This window comes from Sphaeramia orbicularis, chromosome 12 (genome assembly GCF_902148855.1).
Source record: "Sphaeramia orbicularis chromosome 12, fSphaOr1.1, whole genome shotgun sequence".
NCBI classification, from domain to species: domain Eukaryota; kingdom Metazoa; phylum Chordata; class Actinopteri; order Kurtiformes; family Apogonidae; genus Sphaeramia; species Sphaeramia orbicularis.
The window spans coordinates 20,490,873-20,512,823 of NC_043968.1; the positions used below are offsets into that span (position 1 = coordinate 20,490,873).

Consider the following 21,951-nt stretch of genomic DNA (forward strand, 5'->3'; position numbering starts at 1 on the left):
ATCACCTGTCTACTGGAATCTGAAGGCATGCTGTGAAGATCCACACTCAGAAAGCCTCCGAATGCTCAGAGTAGATAAAAAGCAAAGCGGCAGAAAAGAAAGAAAAGGAGAGCAGGGGGGCAGATGGAGGGAGTGAGAGATAAGAGGATAATATAGCAGTGTGTTAAATAGCAGTGGCACAAGAAAGAGGACTGGAACATTAAAGTATGTTTCAGACAGGAGTGTCTCAAATTGATTGGAGGGAAAGGCTATGCGTGACAGAGTATTTGTGAATATGGAGCTGGATGTGTGCGAGTGAGCGTGCTTGCATTTGTGTGTCTTTACGACAACAGGAGATGTGGAATTTAACTGTTTACAGACAGAATACGTGTATTTAACCAGGCATTGTTAGGCAGTCTGACACTGCATTTCCTAGAATATGTATGAGAAGAATTCATGAATTTGTGAGGTCATGAGCTGCATCCAAGTGTATCTTTTACATAAATTGTGCAGCATGCCAATGATGTGGCATGTTTCACTTCCTGTCTCCTAAATGGGCGTGGCCAGAACGGTTGAAAACACGCTGTAAATGGATCAATGTGGCTTAATGTATAACTTTAGTCTGAGTTTGACTCCACCTTTTGCATGATTCTGAAAACGGCTACAAAGTCTGAAAGAGGCTGAGCGTGTGGGGATTAGTGTCTGAACGTGCAGGTGGATGTTTGACAGGAGGAGTTCAGGGACATTCGTACAACAGAGAATCATAAGACACTGTTATAGAACCATCTTTGGCTTAAAACACTGTTGTGTTTTAATATGTTACGTCAGATTCAAACCAATAAACGTGTTCACAAATACAAACCATTTTCACCTACAACATGGAAATTTTAACCTATTTATTGATATTTATGTACATTATCAACAGGATTAATTGTTTCTTTACAAGTGAGTTATATGATTCTGTTCACAGATGCGAAAACATCTTGTCATGTTTAGAATCATCTAAATAAGATATAGATACAATAATATGCTGCATTTCCACTGCATGGTACCGGCTCGACTCGACTCGGCTCAGCCTTTTTGCGCTTCCATTACAAAAAAGGACCTGGAATCTGGTACCCGGTACTAGTTTTTTGGTATCAACTCCGCAGAGGTTCCAAGTGACACTAAACCATGAAGTATAACACTGCAGACCACTGATTGGTCAGACAGTTTTCTCTGTGACCCGCCGTTTTACAAAAAACAGATGCGGAAGTGGACAGTAAATATAGCGATACATTAATCCACATGATAACAGCCCAAAACTACACCACAGTCGGTCGAGGAGATTCAGTCTTTGGTGGCCGACGTAAAAATTCAGACGAGACAACACGCAACGAGCCAGTTTTCAGCAACTCTGAGCAGACGACACAGAAACAATGCGCCGCATTGCTATGACGTCCAGGTACTGTAAAGTCAGTAGTATCCTGTAATGGAAACGGTCTGCAGGAATACAGAGTCGAGTCGAGTTGAGCCGAGCCGGTTCCACGTAGTGGAAACGCGGCAATAGTACGCCAATATTACTTTATCAGAATTATCATTTCATTTATTTTGTTATTTTGTTATTCTGTGTGTCTAAAAAATATCATTTTAATATCAGAACGTTCAGAGGAAATGTGACTGGTAATAAATGTATTCAGTTTGACAAAAGAATCAGTCAAAATCTGTAAATTACATTCACTTCTTCCATTTCAATGAAAGGGCTGGATCTGCTGCCAGTCTGGAGGACTGTAAACTCTGTTGTGTGTATTCTTTTAAGTATTTTAATATAGATTTATTTCATTTATAGATTTATTATGATTTTATTTATCCTATACTTTCTTATCATTGTACATTTTAATAAGCAGATTTTTTGTTTTTGTTGTTTATTCATGTACAGCTCATTAAATTGGTTTAGTGTATGAAATGCATTATATAAATGAACTTGCCTTGTCTTGCTAGTCGCCTGAGTGGGCGGGGCAGTGGAGAAACCACATGACTTATGAAACAGGAAGTCCCCAAACCACCATGAATCCTTTTTTTATTTGGCTAAATGTATAAGAGTTTTGACTTTTCATTGTTTGCAGTCCCTTACTCTATTATTATCTTTTAAATACAACACGAGAAACTCAAATTCAAGGATTAAATTACATTGTTCTTTCTGGGAAATTGTAGTTCTAAATAGAGCATTTCCCTGCTTTGCTGTAAACATGACCCCAAAACTGAGACCCATACTCAATGTGAATGTGCACTAGAAGCTACATATAAAGGAAAGACCGGATATTTGTTGACTCAACCCACCCTGGTATCAGCATGAAACTTGTTTCCTCTCACCTTAGAAACCACACAACACACACATCTGTTTTCATAGTCTGAGTAGTCAGGGCTCGTGACTGCGACTGAATTACGGTCGCATGCGCCTGAGAATTTCGGTAGTGCGACTGTTTTTGAGATTACGATCCCACGGTGCGCCAATAAAAAAATGAGCGAAAATTAATATGTGCGCCTAGAATAATGGCTGCAGAAGTAACTCGTCAGCTGAAAATAAACAAGCTCCACGCCCCGCTGACTGAAGCGGAAAATCTAGTCCCCGCCCCCTCGCGTGCGCAGGCGGCATAAACAAAGGGATCAAATAACTCCACCGACGTTTGAAACAATCTCCCGCCAAACCCGGTTAGTAGCGCTGGCGTTGTTCCAAGTATTTTCCCATGACGTAATGTATCCTGCAAGTCAGATGATCATGTTGCGCGAATCAACTTGCTACACGATCAGCTGACCGTAACCAGCGAATCGAGGGGCTAATGAATAAACAACAAGCGGTATCTAGACGTGTACATGATTCGTCAAAAGTTTGACTTGACTTCAGGCGTGGTGTAGACCACAGTGACTAAGGGCCTTTAGGCCATGAAATAAAAAAGTTGGTTGTTGCAAATAATGGTGTGATTCGTCTTTCTTCTCCAAGAACCAACTAAAGTATATACCACACATTGACAATTGTTTTGCACCTGTGTCAATGTAAGCTTTTTCTTTCATACTCTATTCAAATACTTTATTCTAGGTTGTTAACATTGCTTAAATACATATAGGAATATTACTTGGTATGGCCAAGAGTTTTGCTTGTTCTCCAAATTTTTTATATAATAGTGGTGCGCCTAGATTTTAGCCTGTGCTCCTAACTTTTTAGGGTTAGGAGCACAGTGCTCCTAGGTCAAAAAGTTAATTTTGAGCCCTGGTAGTACTTCGCCTGAGTAAAATTGGTAAAATGACCCTTTAAAATGCCAGCCCTAGATTATCCTAAATCAATTCAAACTGTGTTTTAACGCACTCTGTCAATTCATTTCATTTGTTTATGTCATGTTTTTCACCCACTGACACACACACTGGTAGATGTACAACACCTGTACACAAAAACTGACTGGTCGGGCTCAGTCCATCTAAAATATATAATAAAAAAATAAGAAAGGTTATCCTGTTGCCCTTTGCATAATGAGAAACGTCTTGTGGAACATAAGAATTTGGGAGAGAAAATAGGTTTTTGTGAGAAGAAATGCTTCAGTCACACTGAAAGTCTCTGTCTCCCAAACACAATAATTACAAAGACACATTCATTCACAGACGAAAAGAGTGGACGGAGCTGCTCAGTTCATCTTAATCAGCAGGGGAGCATTGGAGATTTGTATTCCTCTTGGTAATCCCCACCACATCCCAGAGACTATCGCTCTCTGCTGCTGCAACCTTGATAAGTGTGTGTCAGTTTGCTCAAGCTGCTTGGGAAAAAAAAAAAAAAACCCTCGCAAACACGAGAGAGGAGTATACAACAACAAACTCTTCAAGGCCGTAGCTGTACCTGAGATGATGGAGGCGAGCTGGAATTCCTCTGAGAAATGGATCGGCTCGTAGGGAGATGTCTCGTAAAACTCTTCCCCTGAAAAACAAAACAGATGAGAGCGTTAAGCACAAACACACACAAAAAGCAGCTTTGTCTGTGATGCCAGATTCAGTCCTAACCATCTGGTTCCACCTCAAAACTAGCTTCAAAGTCAGATTGTCCACACTACCAGGTAAAAACTAAGAGTTTACAAAGCACATTGAATTATATAAAATTTCAAAATGTGTTATTTGTCAATGATCTTTTGGGAGTATTTAATTCAAAGTACAGTATATGAAAAACAAGAAAATATCCAATCAAACCTTTTTTTCCAGGGTCTTGGCATTAGTATTTAGCTGCCTTACCATTATTTTTGTTATGATTTTTTACTATATAAATTGAACTGAAATGAACAGAATTGAACCTTTTTTTTTTTTTTTCGCCACAAGGGGTTCCGTCTACAGTGTTTGATGCAACAGTATGTTTTGACAAGTGAATCCCGCTCTTAAAAACTGTCAACTCCTTACAGTCTGACAGTTTTGATTATCTAAAAGGTACGATTTCAAAAGATTCCCCCCCCTAAATTCCTTAAACATCACTTTTGTGTGACACATCCACAATGAGCCACGACCTGCGTGAGACCCACTTGTCAACATTTCTCATTTTTCTCACTCAGTGAATGTTTCTGTTTGACTGCTAGAAATTGTTGTGTGCTCTGTGTGCATCGAGGACAACAAACAAACAGCAGTAAGAGTAAATCACAAAAAAAAAAAAAAAAAAAAAGAAACAGTCATGAAAATGAAATGAACAAGCTCCATGGTTCGCTTAATGGAAATATTATTTTTCTGTTGTAGATTCATTTTTTTCTGCAAGTTGGTAACAAGACCATTCTTTAATTTTATATGTTGTTCTACCTGAGTGTGTGTAGGCTCCTCCCACCGTCCACAGACATGCACCTTAACAGGTAAACTGGTCAGTCTAATTAACCCTGAACCCCACCTTCGCCCATTGAGAGCCAGAGAACGTCAGCCAATGAGAGCAGAGCATCACAGAACGCCAGCCAATGACAGCGTAGCATCACAGAATGTCAGCCAATGAGAACGCAGCGTCACAGAACGTCAACCAATGAGAGAGCAACGTCACAGAACATCAGCCAGTGACAACACAGCATTACAGAACGTCAACCAATGAGAGCGCAGTGTCACAGAACATCAACTAATGAGAGTGCAGTGTCACAGAACATCAGCCAATGAGAATGCAGCATCACAGAACGTCAGCCAATGACAGCGCAGCGCCGCAGAACGTCGACCACATTTTTATAGACTTGCCTTTATGTGATGTCTGTCCCTTTTAATTTTTTTTATTTTAATTCTAATAGTTTAAAATTTAATTTTATCCTCTTGAGTTATTAATTTATATTCTCGTACATGCTGTTTTATCTCACTCCTTCATTTTTACATTGATTTGACAGCATCATGTTATCCCTGCCCTCTTTACTCCAATTCACGTAATTTATTGGAAGTGTCATGTTTTTGCATTTGCTGTCCAAATCTCTTTTACTGTGTTGCTTCTGTTTTAATGTCTTCACTTGCATCTTGTATCCTGCTGTTGTGCCCTCTGCTTTGTCTGTCAAAGCACTTTGTAAACTTCGTTTTTAAAAGGTGCTATATAAATAAAGATATTATTATTATTATTATTATTATTATTATTATTATTATTATTATTAACCAATGACAGCGCAGCATCACAGAACGTCAACCAGTCAACCAATGAGAGCGCAGCATCAAAGAACGTCAGCCAATGAGAACGCAGTGTCACAGAACATCAACCAATGAGAGCGCGGCGTCACAGAACATTAGCCAATTAGATTGCAGTGTCACAGAATGTCATCCAGTGAGAGTGCAGCGTCACACAACGTCAGCCAATGAAAACGCAGTGTCACAGAACGTCGACCAATGAGAGTGCAGCGTCACAGAACCTCAGCCAATGAGAGCACAGCGTCACAGAACGTCGTCCAATGAGAACGCAGCGTCACAGAACGTCAGCCAGTGAGAGCGCAGTGTCATAGAATGTCAGCCAATTAGATCGCAGCGCCACAGAAATGTCGACCAATGAGAGCGCAGCATCATAGAACGTCAGCCAATGAGAGCGCAGCGTCACAGAAAGTCGGCCAGTAAGAGCGCACCATCACAGAACATCAGCCAATGAAAAACACCGTCAATAATTGAACTGATCTTTATTTTTTCTTTCCTGTTGTGCCGTTACACAGTTATGACAAACATTTTTTATAATAAACAGCTTATTCATACACCCATAAACAGTCTTTCTTTGGTACTGTTTCTTGCTTTCATATCGCACCTAGCCACAAGTCCACAGATCCGGCAAGAGGCAAGCACATGGATTACATTACCTTCAGGAAATGTTCACATGTCTAGTTGTGCTATGTGTCTGTGTTCAGTATGTGTTTTTCTTATTTTTCTTTGTATTGACCTGAGTTCAGTTCTGTTTGAGCACTTTTATGAATTTTGGCTTTTAAAAATTGTTTTTTTTTGTTTTTTCCACTTTTTTGGGTTAAATAAAACCCCTTATTTGTAAAATACCACTCTGTGTCCTAATAGCTTGGTCTCTCACACCTGTTCATAAATTTCTTGTAAACATGAGGCAGAGATGCCTGAATAAGTTATGCAAATAATAAGATTGTTTTGCTCGTCCTTGTCAATGAGGGACTCTCTGAAGTGGCAGCCAACATGTCATCACAATCTTCCATGAAAATGACAGTTGTACATCACATTCAGTGCTCAGAAGCAATACCAACAACTAGCTACTTATTAAGGTTTAGCAACACTGACTGAAAAAACAGCAAACACAGTGACAATGTTGAGTTGATTGTACTTGTGCCAACACAGCTGTGTGTGCAGTAAAAGCCTACCACATGTGAGCAGAGTAATGGAGACGCTGCTCTCAAATGGAAATGGAAAAGGGGAAGAACAGAATTTGAGTTTAGGCTGGGCTTTCAGTGAAGCCTTCCAGCAAAAAAAAAAAAAAAAAAAAAAAATCACTTACTTAATACTTGAAAATTGACAATAGATGAAAAATGTTGAATGTGAGAGGTCCCAGTGGGGCCAGTAAGGCCTTTCTTACTGGCCTAAAGAGACACATTTACACCCTATATTTTTATACTTGCTCCATGAAGATGTATTAAATTATTCCCACTAGTCTATTCTCTTCATTTCACAGCTTTTCACTTGGTTGTACTGCCTCCAGAAGTGTTTGGCCAATCATATTTCAACCAACAGTTGTTCAGGTTCTAGTAGAACTTATCCACCTACTGCAGTGTTGATCACCCTTAACCCTTAAACGTCTAAACAGCCACTGGAGACCAAAAGCATCTACTGATGAATGTTTTATAACTTCTGAAACACTAATCCTATCAATACATGTTAATAATTCAGGTAAAAAGCTGTTTCTGAGCTTTTCATAAACATGGAAACACCATCATCTTCTGTACAGGGTGGGGAAGCAAAATTTACAATGAACATTTAGTTGTTTTTTCTCAGCAGGCACTACGTCAATTGTTTTGAAACCAAACATATATTGATGTCATACTCATACCTAACACTATTATCCATACCTTTTCAGAAACTTTTGCCCATATGAGTAATCAGGAAAGCAAACGTCAAAGAGTGTGTGATTTGCTGAATGCACTCGTCACACCAAAGGAGATTTCAAAAATAGTTGGAGTGTTCATAAAGACTGTTTATAATGTCAAGAAGAGAATGACTATGAGCAAAACTATTACGAGAAAGTCTGGAAGATACTATTAAAGAAGAATGGGAGAAGTTGTCACCCGAATATTTGAGGAACACTTGCGCAAGTTTCAGGAAGCGTGTGAAGGCAGTTATTGAGAAAGAAGGAGGACACATAGAATAAAAACATTTTCTATTATGCACATTTTCTTGTGGCAAATAAATTCTCATGACTTTCAATAAACTAATTGGTCATACACTGTCTTTTAATCCCTGCCTCAAAATATTGTAAATTTTGCTTCCCCACCCTGTAACTTTGACTCGCCAGTAGAATTCATGCAGTTTGCTAAATGACAGTGGTTGTACATGTTGTTTTTATGCTCAGTTAATAATATGCTTTGCTTAAAAAGTAATGTTTTCTTCAGTTTTCATTGTTCTAACATAATAACCTAGGGATCTACCCTGACTTTCTATCAACACCGACATGATCAGTAGATTAAATATAGGATAAGGATTTTCATATGGAAAAAAAACAGAATGCAGAGGAAATTATTATAACAAATGGTGATAAATCACTTTGGAAAGGATAAATGTAGAGCAAAAATACACTTGGAATTCACTGCAAAAATAGTCTTTAAGGATTAAGGAGTTAAGGAGGTTTCTTTTAACCCATTTCAGCCAAGAGTTTGGGTTTTGCAGCCTATTAGCCTTTAGCTAGCTGTCTCTTGTGCTTGTTTTCTTTGGGTCTTAGATGGTATCTCAGAATTTTTCTCTAAGAATCAAGACAGTCACTGGATTCTGGAATCAGAGGAATTACTTGCGGCAAAGAGTCAAGATGCAGCAGTTGACCGACTAACACCAGGATGTCTAAGTTCTTGTGAAAGGATATGGATAACAGACATATCCTGGGTGTTTTCTTACAGGACATGTCATCACCACCCATCCATGACTCGTGCTCTGTACACCTAACATTTACAGGGAATGGTCTAATATTATTTCTCTAGGGTCTTATGGTCACAGCATGCATTTAATAGATAAAATATATTTCCATCCATCCATCCATTATCTTCTGCTTATCCGGGGCCGGGTCGCGGGGGTAACAGTCTAAGCAGGGATGCCCAGACTTCCCTCTCCCCAGACACTTCTTCCAGCTCTTCCTGGGGGGACCCCGAGGCATTCCCAGGCCAGCCGAGAGACATAGTCTCTCCAACGTGTCCTGGGTCTTCCCCGAGGTCTCCTCCCGGTGGGACATGCCCGGAACACCTCCCCAGGGAGGCGTCCAGGAGGCATCCGAAACAGATGCCCGAGCCACCTCAGCTGGCCCCTCTCGACGCGGAGGAGCAGCGGCTCTACTCCGAGCTCCTCCCTGGTGACTGAGCTCCTCACCCTATCCCTAAGGGTGCGCCCAGCCACCCTGCGGAGGAAACTCATTTCGACCGCTTGTATCCGGGATCTTGTCCTTTCGGTCATGACCCAAAGCTCATGACCATAGGTGAGGGTAGGAACGTAGATTGACCGGTAAATCGAGAGCTTCGCCTCTCGGCTCAGCTCCTTCTTCACCACAACTGATCGGTACAGCGACTGCATCACTGCAGACGCTGCACCGATCCGTCTGTCAATCTCACGCTCCATCCTTCCCTCACTCGTGAACAAGACCCCGAGATACTTAAACTCCTCCACTTGGGGCAAAGACTCCCCACCGACCCGGAGAGGGCAGACCACCTTTTTCCGGTGGAGAACCATGGCCTCGGATTTGGAGGTGCTGATCCTCATCCCACTCGCTTCACACTCGGCTGCAAACCGCCCCAGGGCACGCTGAAGGTCCAGGTTCGATGAGGCCAACAGGACAACATCATCTGCAAAAAGCAGAGATGAAATCCTGTGGCCCCCAAACCGGACCCCCTCCGGCCCTTGGCTGCGCCTAGAAATTCTGTCCATAAAAATTATGAACAGAACCGGTGACAAAGGGCTAAAATATATTTACACTAAAAATATGTCACTACTGTTTTCAATGAAGACAGAATCCATACTGTATATTAACACTATAGTTCAATCCTATGAAACCAAAGCTACATACATTTTCACGTAATACACAAACTTCAAAGATGAAATAGCATATGATCCAATAAACCCCGTGTGCTGCATTAAAAGTCACCCCTCCTGGATTCAGTGCCTTCCATCCAAATCTTGTCATTCTGCACTGTCCATTCCACATTGTGAACATTTCCTCAGTAATGATGTCAATTTACAGACCGTCTAATATTCATATTACAGCGATGGCTGCCTGCTGTTGTACTGCAGTGAGAAGACAAACAGCACGTACAAATGGCTAAATGTCACTTCAGGACAATAGAAGACAAACAGAAGGACACAGCAGGGAAAGTCACAGTGAGCTTATCAACTTCACTGTCTTTCCACTGTGGCTGCAGTACCAATAAACAAGCACACAGCGACAACAAGACAAACTTCTCTATGCTTTTTTTTTTATATCTAGTAGATCAAAATAGTCATCGCACAGCTGTCTGAATGAATGCATGTGAGGATGTTGAAATTTAGTCGAGAACAAGTGCACTATGTGTCAGAGCTTGTTCATCATTTCTTATCGTTTTCATGAATGTTTACGTTGCCTGTGTTCGCTCAACAGGATTGATGTTCTGCTTTGCATGTCGAACATCACCATCATACACTGCAGGCCTTGGCTCTATTTCCTAATGTATGTCTCAAAGTGAAGCTGCACACAAAATGTGTGTGCGATATGGTACATATGGGATCTGGCAGGCAGCAGATGCCACATTGTAATGATGCATATGTATTTCTTCTTTTTAAACATGTTTGGCAATCTGCATGCCACCCACATCTGATCTACTGAAAGTGTCGCACAGGAAAACATCCACTCATGCAGTATAAGGAACCTAATAGAATCAGGCTGAATTAGTCATTAACCCTTTATAGGGCATTCATAGAAATACTCTAAAATACAAAATTTCAACCTTAATGTGTTATTGGAGGACCTAACAAGACTTTATTACTCAAATGTTTTTTATTGTTATGTAGAAAATCAAGGTCAATGAAGTTACCATATCTGGTTCCTTACCCATACGAGGCAAAAAAAAAAAAAAGAAAAAAATCCAAGAAGTAAATATAAAAAATACAAGAAAAACACGTAAGATTAAAGTAACATATATTTTAGAACATTAGAACATCACTTTCAGAACATTACACCAACATAAGTGCTGATCCAGACCCCTGTCCACATCCACCTGATCCTTTTGAACATCATTCCTCACATTAGTACCATTACTTCATGGTACCTAACAAAGCAGGTACACTCACTGTTCATGCAGAGGTGGACCACATAGGACCTGAGATTGTTGACTCACTGTCCTCACTGTGACTGTTGCTGTCACTGTCTTGTAATGTATGCGTAACTTACCAAAAATAGTCATTTGCCTGCTAAAGGGTTAAGGAATGTATTTTTTATTCTTTAGTATCTATATAGTAGCTACAGTAGCTGAATGTGTTAGTGTTAAATTTTAGCAGTATGCTGCATTGTGTGTGCCCTGTGTGTATGTGTATTGGGGTATGTTTTTGGACAGGTTGTATCCAGCCTAAATTAAACATCTAAAGACACTTTAATGACAGTCTGATAACCAGCTCAACTCAATTTCATACCGAGGCCAACAGTTCCCTTCAGCGTTCACAGCGTGTTTGTGTGTGTGGGTGAGGATAACCAAAATAGTCTGTTGCCTTTGACATATTACATGCTGTTTATATCACGATGTCCAGCATGTGCGCCTGCAGCTGGTATGATATGAGCTTAATGGCTCTGTATCCCACATCACAGGCTGAACTTTAGCATTAAACATACCCCGTCGGTACAGAAAACACCTAATGGTTCAATTTATACATTTGTAGTTTCTATTTTTATTTTTGTAATATGATGTAAAGTGGCGCTAAGGGGAAAAATTGTTCTTATTATTATCATTATTCTCCTGTCATTTTCATTAACAGCCTGTCTATGCTAACATGCATAATCATCTAATAAAGAATTTTTTTTTTTTAAATTTAGTCCACACGACCTTCATTTTACAAAGTATCACGTCCACATGACAACGCGAAAACAACTACAGAATGGTATAAACACTTGACAAACACTAGGACATTCAAATGTGGACACCATGGATACGCCTGGATTTAGCAGATGCAGAGTTTTGAATTGTCATGAAGGTGAACAGCACCAACAACAAGTTCTGTTCTGAACTGAAGCTACCTTAACCCTTTATCAGGCAAGTGACTATTTTTGGTAACTTCCGCATACTTTACAAGACAGTGACAGCAGCAGTTACAGTGAGGACAGTGAGTCAACATGTGGTCTACAGGGTCTGTAAGGTCCACCTGTGCATGAACAGTGAGTGTACCTGCTTTGTTAGGTACCATGAAGTAATGGTACTAATGGAAGGAATAATGTTCAAAGGGAGAATGTGGATGTGGACAGGGGTCTGGATCAGCACTTATGATGTTGGAATGTTCTAAAAGGGATGTTCTAATGTTCTACACATTCCTTTCACCTTACATATGTTTTCTTATAGTTTTTATATTCACTTCTTAGAATTTTTTTGTCTACCATTCGGGCAAGGAACCAAATATGGTAACTTCATTGACCTTGGTTTTCTATATAACAATAAAAAAATGTGAACAATTTCACAAAAGTAATAAAGTCTCGTTAGGTCCTCCAATAACACACTGAGGTTGAAATGTTGAATTTTAGAGTATTTCTGAGTGTCCTATAAAGGGTTAAGGTTGTATTCACACCAGTCCTGTTTGACCAAACTCTAGTTCATTTGGTTTGTTTAGGAAACTGTGAGTGTACAAGTGAACTCTGACGCAGATCAAAGGAGGGAACTTTGATCCACCTCAAAATGTAGGTCTGGGTTTGCTTCAAGTAAACGAAACGCAGGAAGCAGACTATATTGTAGGGCATTGTGGGTAAAACCTCCATGTTTAGTATTCATGTCGCATAAATGGGAGTTGATCTGCATTAACCAATAGATGAGAAGGTTTGTTGTTCAGTATGTGTCTTGGTTTCTCCTTCTGTAATTACTGATGCAGCACCACCACAGGTGATAAGATGAATATGTTACCCAAAAAGGTTTTGTTTGACAAAGTAAAGTGTGAAAGAAAACTCGGATCAACTGAATCTTGCAATTCCAATGAGCAAAGTCAACCAGACTATTGGGTGTGAAAACATCCCAAGTGTTGGTTTGAGTTGTTGAAGTGTATTCTTTACATTATATGGAGGTCATCCATGCTGACCTCGATCTACTGCAGGTCGCACACTGATTCATACACCTGAATTTGACATTTCAGGTGTTAATGACACAAAGGCCCAATCCCAAATCACCCCTTAGCCCTACCCTTTGGCCCTTGCACTTGGCACTACCCCTTGAAATGGAGTTGCAAGGGGTAGGGGTTGAAACATTCCCCTATGAAACAGGACAACCCTTCGAGACCTGTTACGTCATCAGCAGTCATCAATGCCGCTATGAACACATGACAACTTTGTTCCTGAAAGAATTCACCATGCCTTCAGCAGCTGTAACCGTCTCTGTTACGTGGGCTTTGGGCATCTTTTTAGCAGCTATCAACTATAAACTGCAGAAATGCGATTTATAACAGATTGAAACTGCATTGAATGGTTGATCAAATGATTAAGTTGTTTAGAAAATACGTACATCTGTGTGTTTCTTTCATCACACTGCTGCACTTTTTTGCTGTATGTACCTCCATCTTGCTGATGATTCAAACAGAATTATGGGAGATTTCTCATACCCCTCTGTTTGTAGCGTGGTCCTGAAAAATCTCCGTTTCGAGGGCTAAACAGCCCTGCCCCTTAGCCCTTCTCCTCCGACTCATCGAGAATCAGGACACCCCTACTAATCTGTCTCTGTCCCTGTTCACGCGGATACACGTAAACTGGAGTCTTGAAAACCCTTCATTTTTGAAAACATTTTTATGAGCTCTGCTTTTGTAACCTAAAACTTTATTAACATGTGGATGAGGGGTCAAATTGTACAGAAAAATATCCATTTTGCAAATTATCTACATTAATGTGGACTGGACATAAGTTTTCTTATAAATGACAAATAAATTACATGAATGAAATTTTCGTCCTTTTTTTTCCATAATATGCTAATCCTCAAATTTTGGCTACATTTGAGTTTCATGTATAATGATTGAATCAGCAAATCACTCAAAAAGATCTTTTCTCTCTTTTTCCAACACAGTTATTCTTCTTCATTCTGAATTTTGCACCTAATTATTTCTGTATACTTTGTGCTTTTCATATTTTTCATATTTCAACTTTTTTAATATGATCAGCTTTTTTCCTATTGAAATGAATGGGCTTGGACTACTTCCACATACTTTCAAGTAAAGACCCCCTTCAGTCTTTAAACAGGTCAAAGCACATTCAACTTCCTCTTAGATGAACCACCGTGAATTTTAAATTGTAGTTTTCAAGCATCAGAAAATATACTGCATTCATTGTTTAATTGAGTCCTTGTTGATATTTAACCCATCATTAAAGCTTGTTTACAGTAATTCAGCAGCAATTCAGCATGATTTCAGTGGAATTCAAGTAACATTTTCAGCATTCAGTAGTCACACGCATATTCTCCTGTGAATGTGTTATGAAAGCCCAGAGAAGTTGAGAAACAGTGGATGAAACATATAAGCATCTTTAGATTTTGATGAATGGAAATCATCAATTTCTATGGAATATTAGTACACTGAACAAAAATATAAATGCAACAGTTTTGTTTTTGCTCCCATTTTTCATGAGCTGAACTCAACAATCTAAAACTTTTTCTATGTACACAAAAGGCCTTTTTCTCTCAAATATTGTTCATAAATTTGTCGAAATTTGTGTTGGTGAGCACTTCTCCTTTGTCCTTTGCTGAGATAATCCATCCACCTCACAGGTGTGGCATATCAAGATGCTGATTAGACAGCAGGATTATTGCACAGGTGTGCCTTAGGCTGGCCACAATAAAAGGCCACTCTAAAATGTGCACTTTTACTGTATTGGGTGGTCCAGGGGGGGTCAGAAAACCAGTCAGTATTTGGTGTGACCACCATTTTCCTCATGCAGTCTTCTTCATGAATTCTCTGAAACAGCTTTGGAGATGGCTTATGGTAGCAAAATGAACATTCAATTCACAGGCAAAAGCTCTGGTGGACATTCCTGAAGTCAGTATGCCAATTGCATATTCCCTCAAAACTTGTGACATCTGTGGCATTGTGCTGTGTGATAAAACTGCACATTTTAGAGTGGCCTTTTATCGTGACCAGCCTAAGGCACACCTGTGCAATAATCATGCTGTCTAACCAGCATCTGGATCTGCCACACCTGTGAGGTGGATGGATTATCCCAGCAAAGGAGGAGTGTTCACTAACACAAATTTAGACAGATTTGTGAACAATATTTGAGAGAAATAAACCTTGTGTGTACACAGAAAAAGTTTTAGATCTTTGAGTTCAGCTCATGAAAAATGGGAGCAAAAACAAAAGTGCAGTATTTATATTTTTGTTCAGTGTAGATGACCAGTTTTTATTTAGAGTTTTTACTAACTTTTTCAAGGACAAGATTGACAGCCTCCACTCCCATTTCTCTGGCTCCCAAAAAATTTGTTTTTGTTTTTTTTCTGGTTAAATCTAAATTTTACTTGAATTATAGTTGTAGTGGCTAAGTGTAGACTAATGTTTAACATTGTTATTTCATAAAATGACCATTTTAAATCTACTCTGTAATATTACATGTCACCTTGTTGCCAAATTTTGTGGTAAATGACCAGTGGATGTAGTATTCATTATGGTTTGCAGCTGTTCCTTCCTCATAAATACTAAATAATAACTTTCAATCCACTCATTATCCACATGTGTTAGCGCACTCTGTGGGTTACAAAGACTGTATTGTATTTCCCTCACAGCTCATTCTTTATTCATATAAACCTAATCGCATTAAATCCATTACTTGGCTCTTTCAGTTATAGTTTTATTTTATTAGAAATGGAAAGTGTTGAAGCACAAAAAAATGTGTATCTACCAAATTACTAAGGTTGTGGACTGTAGTTAATCTGCGAACCAAGAAAATACTCTCACTCGATATTGTGGGAGCAGGAGAGGCCTGGGGCGTCTCAGAACTCCTCGTGATGAAGTTGAAAATCGAGTATGACTCTCACCTTTCCAAACTTTACTCTACTCAGGCTGTAATGCAGTGAAATATTCTGAATATGACTCTAGAAAGTGACTCTAGAAATTCCAAATGTGCTATTGATGTATAAGCTTAGCATCCCCTCAAAAGCACTTGATCAAAGAGCTTGTTTTCTTTGTACCTTTAACAGGAAATGGACGGAGGATTATGGAACATTGCTCGCAACAGCCAACATTTCTCTTTATCCTTCAGGTAAACACTCAGCAAAGAGTAGCTTATTCACACTCTATTCAGAGGCTTGACATTTTCATTGGCATCTCCTGGAACACTCTGTGCTATGCCAGGATCTGGGTACTAACAACTTCTGTTCATTTGGTATTTTGTCTCTAATCTTTGCACCACACACGAGTATGCCAGAAAACTCCAGCGCTGATGTACTTCATTCTGATTTCAACACTACCCTAAATGTCTGTGCAATCATTTGCCACCCATGAGCATTTGTCTGGCATTCACCAGTGATGTCCCCTCCCACTGCTCAACTGGCTCGACTCCTGCCTATAGTTACGGAGTTGAGATCATCGTATCCTGGGGAGTTGCAACTAATTTACTGAGAACTTTTACAGGGTAAGATAATACTTCATGAGAACAAACAAGGCTGCTACAGCACCAAATAAAAAGATCAATGAGCAAAACTCCCTCTGCGTTACACCTGCCTGCTCAAACTTTACAGAGATAAAAAATGATCTCTTTTCATGCTCAGGCTCAGTCTGCAGATGTTGAAAAAGATGAATGTTGATTACCAGGAAAGGGATTCCTTCCTGAGGTTTTAAGGTGGAGAGCTCTATAAATAAGTGCTGGATGTGGATGAAACTGCTCGTGTCTACCTTTGGCAGTCTGGGTGATATCCATAGATTGGAGGACAGATGAAAGGGATCCTAAAGAAAAGGGAGGTAGTGGTTAAAGTACAGCTCTGTGACTGCAATTTACCGACATTTGGAAGAAGCCTACTCCGCCCAAAACATGACAACAATGCAGTGACTGGAATGGTCACTGCTGACAAATTCACATATACGTAAATGACATGTTTCATAAGATCTCAGAATCAAAGTTAAAGGGTCATGATCCGCATATTGTCTCAATAAATAAGATTATTTTTTATACTATAAATGGTCTAATAATCTGCTCTAGAAGAAGTTTGGATATGAACACCATATATATATATATATATATATATATATGAATATATATATATATATATATATACGTTTCTTATATTCAGGTTTTAAAGGCTCTGTTGGGAATGTGCTATGGAATATATTTATAAATGTGCTCGACGTTCAAGACTCTACTGACATACAAGTTCCACACCGGAGATAGGTCTGACACCCTCCGTTATATTACAGTAATACAGGTAAAGGTTATCTCAGTAATTTGAGTAGTTTGTATTTCTTAAGACAAATCACTTTCAGGAGAGAAGTTGTGCTTGAACATGTGCTCAAGAGGACGACGCATTTAAAAAGGTATGTATCTGACTGAAATAGTCCGCAGTAGAGTACATCCCATGAGCCTGACGACCTAAAACATATTCGCTTTCCTCATGTAGCTAAATATTAGATGAAGAAAATCTCCACTGCTTTGTCCTGTAATCCTCTTATGAGAATAGACCCTTTTTCCCCCCGAACATTTTGATTTATTAAGGGAGAAAATACACAGGTTTGATTTGTTTAATACGAAATCGCTGTATCTCATTTAGGTTATATCCACTAGAACTGCACATGCTGATTCACAGGAATGGACTCCTACAGCCACTAAATGGACCAGAGACACTGTTACTGTTATCACCTCATTTACAAGCAAAAATGTCTGCTGTGAAAAAGGTAATTGATCTGTTCATCCCCTGCTGTAAATACCTTAGTGTCTAAGACTGATAAATAAATGTTAGCATGCCACCATACTAAATTAAAGTGGTAAGCATATGAGTTATTTTTGCAGATGATGCTAACAGTTAGACCTCTCCCACTTAAACTGTCAGTATAGAAGTCACAGTTTAACCCATAAAAACCCAATGCTACTTTTGTGGTGGTTCCCAAATGAATTTTTCTCTCCATTTAACTTTTCTTCTTCATTTTTTCAGTGTAAATCAGGTATTTTCTTGTATTGAATTCACTGATCATGTAGATGTTCATAAAAGCTTATATTAACATTGAGTGTTACGTCAAAAACAGAGAAAACTGAAGAAAAAGTGACTTTTTCAGTGAAATAAAGCATTAGCTGATCATAAACCAAGTGTCTCCATCCACTGTCATTAGTCGGTTTTCCATTGACCCTCAAATTACGCAAATATAACTTGCGTATAAAAATTTACCTGATGGAAAACCAACAATTTTGACGAAAGACTCATTTTTTAAAACTTCTTGTGCTGGCAAGAGGTGGTTTTTCAGGTGTAGCACAAATGGTATATCACGCAAAACTGCAATGGAAAGACCTTTTTTCGCAACTGGAGTCAGGTGAATTAAAAAAAAACGGATGTTGATGAACGTTACAAGAAGTGAAGAAGAAGAAACATGTCGCGTTATGTGTGGACACCAGGAAACCCAATCATTTTTTAATTTAGTACGAGACAGAGGGGTAATATATAATAATAATGAATATATCTGTAAATCAACACCATATTTACATTCGTTGCCATGTTTATGGAAGGACTTCTTGTGTCATCTCACGATAATAAATAAACAAATCATCGCATTTGTGATTTAATGGAAAACCCGACATTACGCATTTCTGTTTTTTTCGACATTTAGTAAATTTTGGTAAAGTTTTACGCAGATGCCCAATGGAAAAGCGACTACTGATCCAAGTCTATGGGTTTTACTGGTGAATCAATGTTGTAGAAGATGATGGTGTTTCCACATTTACTACGGAGCCTCTGAACATCCAAATGGGTCATATCTGATGACCATGAAAAGATGACAAACTGCATTTTACACCAATTATTTACATGGATTGATAGGATTAGTGAATCAACAAATATTAAACAGTTTAGAACAGTAGATGATTATGGTTGTCAGTAGCTGTTTGGGTCTTTATGGGATAATGTATGGTTACAGTGTTGTGAGTAGAAAACATCTAACTAGCTTGGATTGGTTACATTTGCTTTTGAAACCTAAAGATAATTTTAGGTTTGTGATGTTCATAACTGCAGCTATGAAACACAGAATTAGCTGCTGCTCAGATTCACTCAGAGTGGATGAGAGAGAGAGAGAGAGAGAGAGAGAGAGAGAGAGAGAGAGAGAGAGAGAGAGAGAGAGAGAGAGAGAGAGAGAGAGAGAGAGAGAGAGAGAGAGAGAGAGAGAGAGAGAGAGAGATAGATAGATAGATAGATAGATAGATAGATAGATAGATAGATAGATAGATAGATAGATAGATAGATAGATAGATGTACTTTATTTATCCCAAAGTAGAAAATTACAGTGTAGCAGCAGCATGACACAGTCAATAACAATATAAAACTAAATTAAATTAACTAACTAAACTAACTAAATTATTTTGACCCCTCTGTCTGACTGAAATTAAAGAGATAATCTGGCTGTCTTGAAACACAGTCAAAGTTGGCATTTGTTTTTTACTACAAAAATGTCTATAAAACCAAATGTTTTTCCACAGTCGTGTCCAAATTTTAAAAGTCTGATCTGCTAATTCTGGTCAATTCTGGTCTCTGTTTTTCTTAGAACTATAATTGATGGCATACGCAAACATTTATGCAACTTTTCATACATGGAAAATGTGCATGTTCACGATTCAATCAAAATAAGTCATTAACAGTAAATTAACAGATTCTCCTAAAATGCACCAGGCAACTCCCAAATTAGTCTACACTGAATGTAGCATCCTGATACTACAGCCGTAGAGACTAAGACCAATTATCAGTCTGGCTGATTAATTTGTAGAGTGATGCCATATTAGTTAGTGTGTGGCTTTGTGTCAGTATGTGCATAAGGTGAACCACTGTGCAGCCCGTCACAGAATCACATATTATCTGAGACCGATCAGCTGGTCATGGCCAATCAAACTGAACGCTGGCCAATTGATCAATGCATCTCTAATCATTAAAATAACCTTGTGTATGACTTTTTGTTCCATAACGCTGATAAAAAAAAAGAAAAAACTCAGGATGATACAGGACCATAAAGTGCTGCAAGCATTTTACCTGTCGATCGTGAGCATGTTAGCGTTTGTTTCTGAGTAAAGCCTAAACAAGCCGTTGTCATTAGTGTTGATGCTGTTTTGTGCTCATGATAATTAGATGCTACGTCCTTAAAAATGCACCAGGCGTAGACTAAGTTGAGTTAGTCATCTTGGACTAATGAATGTACTTGGACTAATGAATGTGGCTTACTCTAATACTGTAGTTCAATATAAGTATAGTCTTAATGGAGGCACGACAGCACAAATTCAACACTAAATTAAAAACAATTTATATTCATGTTTTATTGGGGTTTTTTTTACCTTGTTTCTTTACTTTCTGTGAGTTACTTGTTTTTGTTGAATTGGACCAGCAGTGAATGTATTTTATATGAAATGATCATTTAAGGATGGATGCGAGTGAAAATCATTTTAAAAAACAGAAATACAGGGACTAAGAAATGCCAAATGCATTTAGAAAATAGATAGATGACGCAAAAATAATAAGCAGTTCAACTATAATAGCTTTAATTTTAGTGGAAATGCTGTGTAGGAGGCAAATGTAACTCCGACTATTTTGGATGTACTCATTTAAATTTTCTGCTCACCCGTACGTTTAATGATATCACACTCGCTGTTTCACCTGAAGGTTAATTATCAAAGACATGTTCTTGAATTATGAGCAACCTTGAAACCATAAGAGTGTGACAGGAGGAGAAGAGTGTGTGTGTAAATAGTGGTGGGGGTGAGAGAGGCGGCGTGTCAGTGTACAGGTAATCCAGCCTGAGGGAGTGAGTGTGTGTGTGTGTGTGTGTGTGTGTGTGTGTGTGTAGGTGTGTAGGTGTGTGTGTGTGTGTGTGTGTGTGTGTGTGGGGGGGGGGGGGGTTATGAGGCCGTGGTGCAGATAAACAGGGCAGATGTTTATGTATGAAGCTGTAACAGTGTTTCTGTCGTTGGCTGTGATTTTACCCGAAGCCCTGGACTCCCTCTGCTTACTGATGCCCGGTGTACATCTGCCAATGCTCTGTTCAATCTAATAAAAATGTGAGAATAACACTTATTGTCATTTCTTGCCATGAGTCTTTCTCATTGCAATATTCTCTGTACTTTTAGGGGTGTTTATGCACCACAGCGCCATGTTCCCCCTTGTGTCGTATCTCCACAAGATGAAGCCAATAAGTGGGAAGAATACGTTCTTGTCAGATTACATCTCTCAGATCTTCACAATGTCTGACTGATTATACCTGATAATGCTCTGATGCACTCACAGTGGCACATGCTCAGAGCACAACACATTATTATAGCTGATGTGACTTAGCATAAATTATCTATCTGCATGTCCTCACAGTGACCCCCCTCCTGTTTGCCTAAAGCTAGATTACAATTCTTCAACAGAGATTCAGTGTTTTTCTGTACTATCCCAAAGCAGTTAACGATTGTTCTTTATATCACAATGGAATAATGTTGCCAAATTCAATATTCCAAATGACTGGTGGTTTTATTCTTTTGTTTGTCTCATTATTTTAGGATCAAAATACAACTTATTTTGACACCCGGATACTTTGTACATTTGTTTAACCCATAAAGACCCAAACACTGTAATGTTTGTAATGTTTTTCCATTAAATAACAAATGCAATGATTTGTTTATTTATTATTGCGAGATGACATAGGAAGTCATTCCATAATCATGGCCACGAGCATAAATATTGTATTGATTTACAGATATATTCATTATTATTAAATATTACCTCTCCATCCCGTAGTAAATTAAAGAATGACTGGGCTTCCTTGTTTGCCCTCACGTACCGTGCCATGTTTCTTTTAAAACTCTTCTTCTTCACTTCTTGTAACATCCATCAATATCCGTTTTTTATTTTTTTATTCACGTTTTTTATTCCTCTAGTTGAGGAAAAAGGTCTTTCCATTGCAGTTTTGAGTAATATA

At 38.9% G+C, this 21,951-nt stretch overlaps 1 protein-coding gene across 1 annotated transcript in view; it reads right to left on the minus strand.

Annotated features, from left to right (window-relative positions):
* gfra2b (GDNF family receptor alpha 2b) overlaps window positions 1-21,951 on the minus strand; it is a 162,584-nt gene that overhangs the window by 96,569 nt on the left and 44,064 nt on the right. The window contains exon 3 of the mRNA XM_030150505.1: window positions 3,845-3,922. Within this exon, the coding sequence (XP_030006365.1) occupies window positions 3,845-3,922 (78 nt within the window). The remainder of the gene's footprint in view (window positions 1-3,844; window positions 3,923-21,951) is intronic.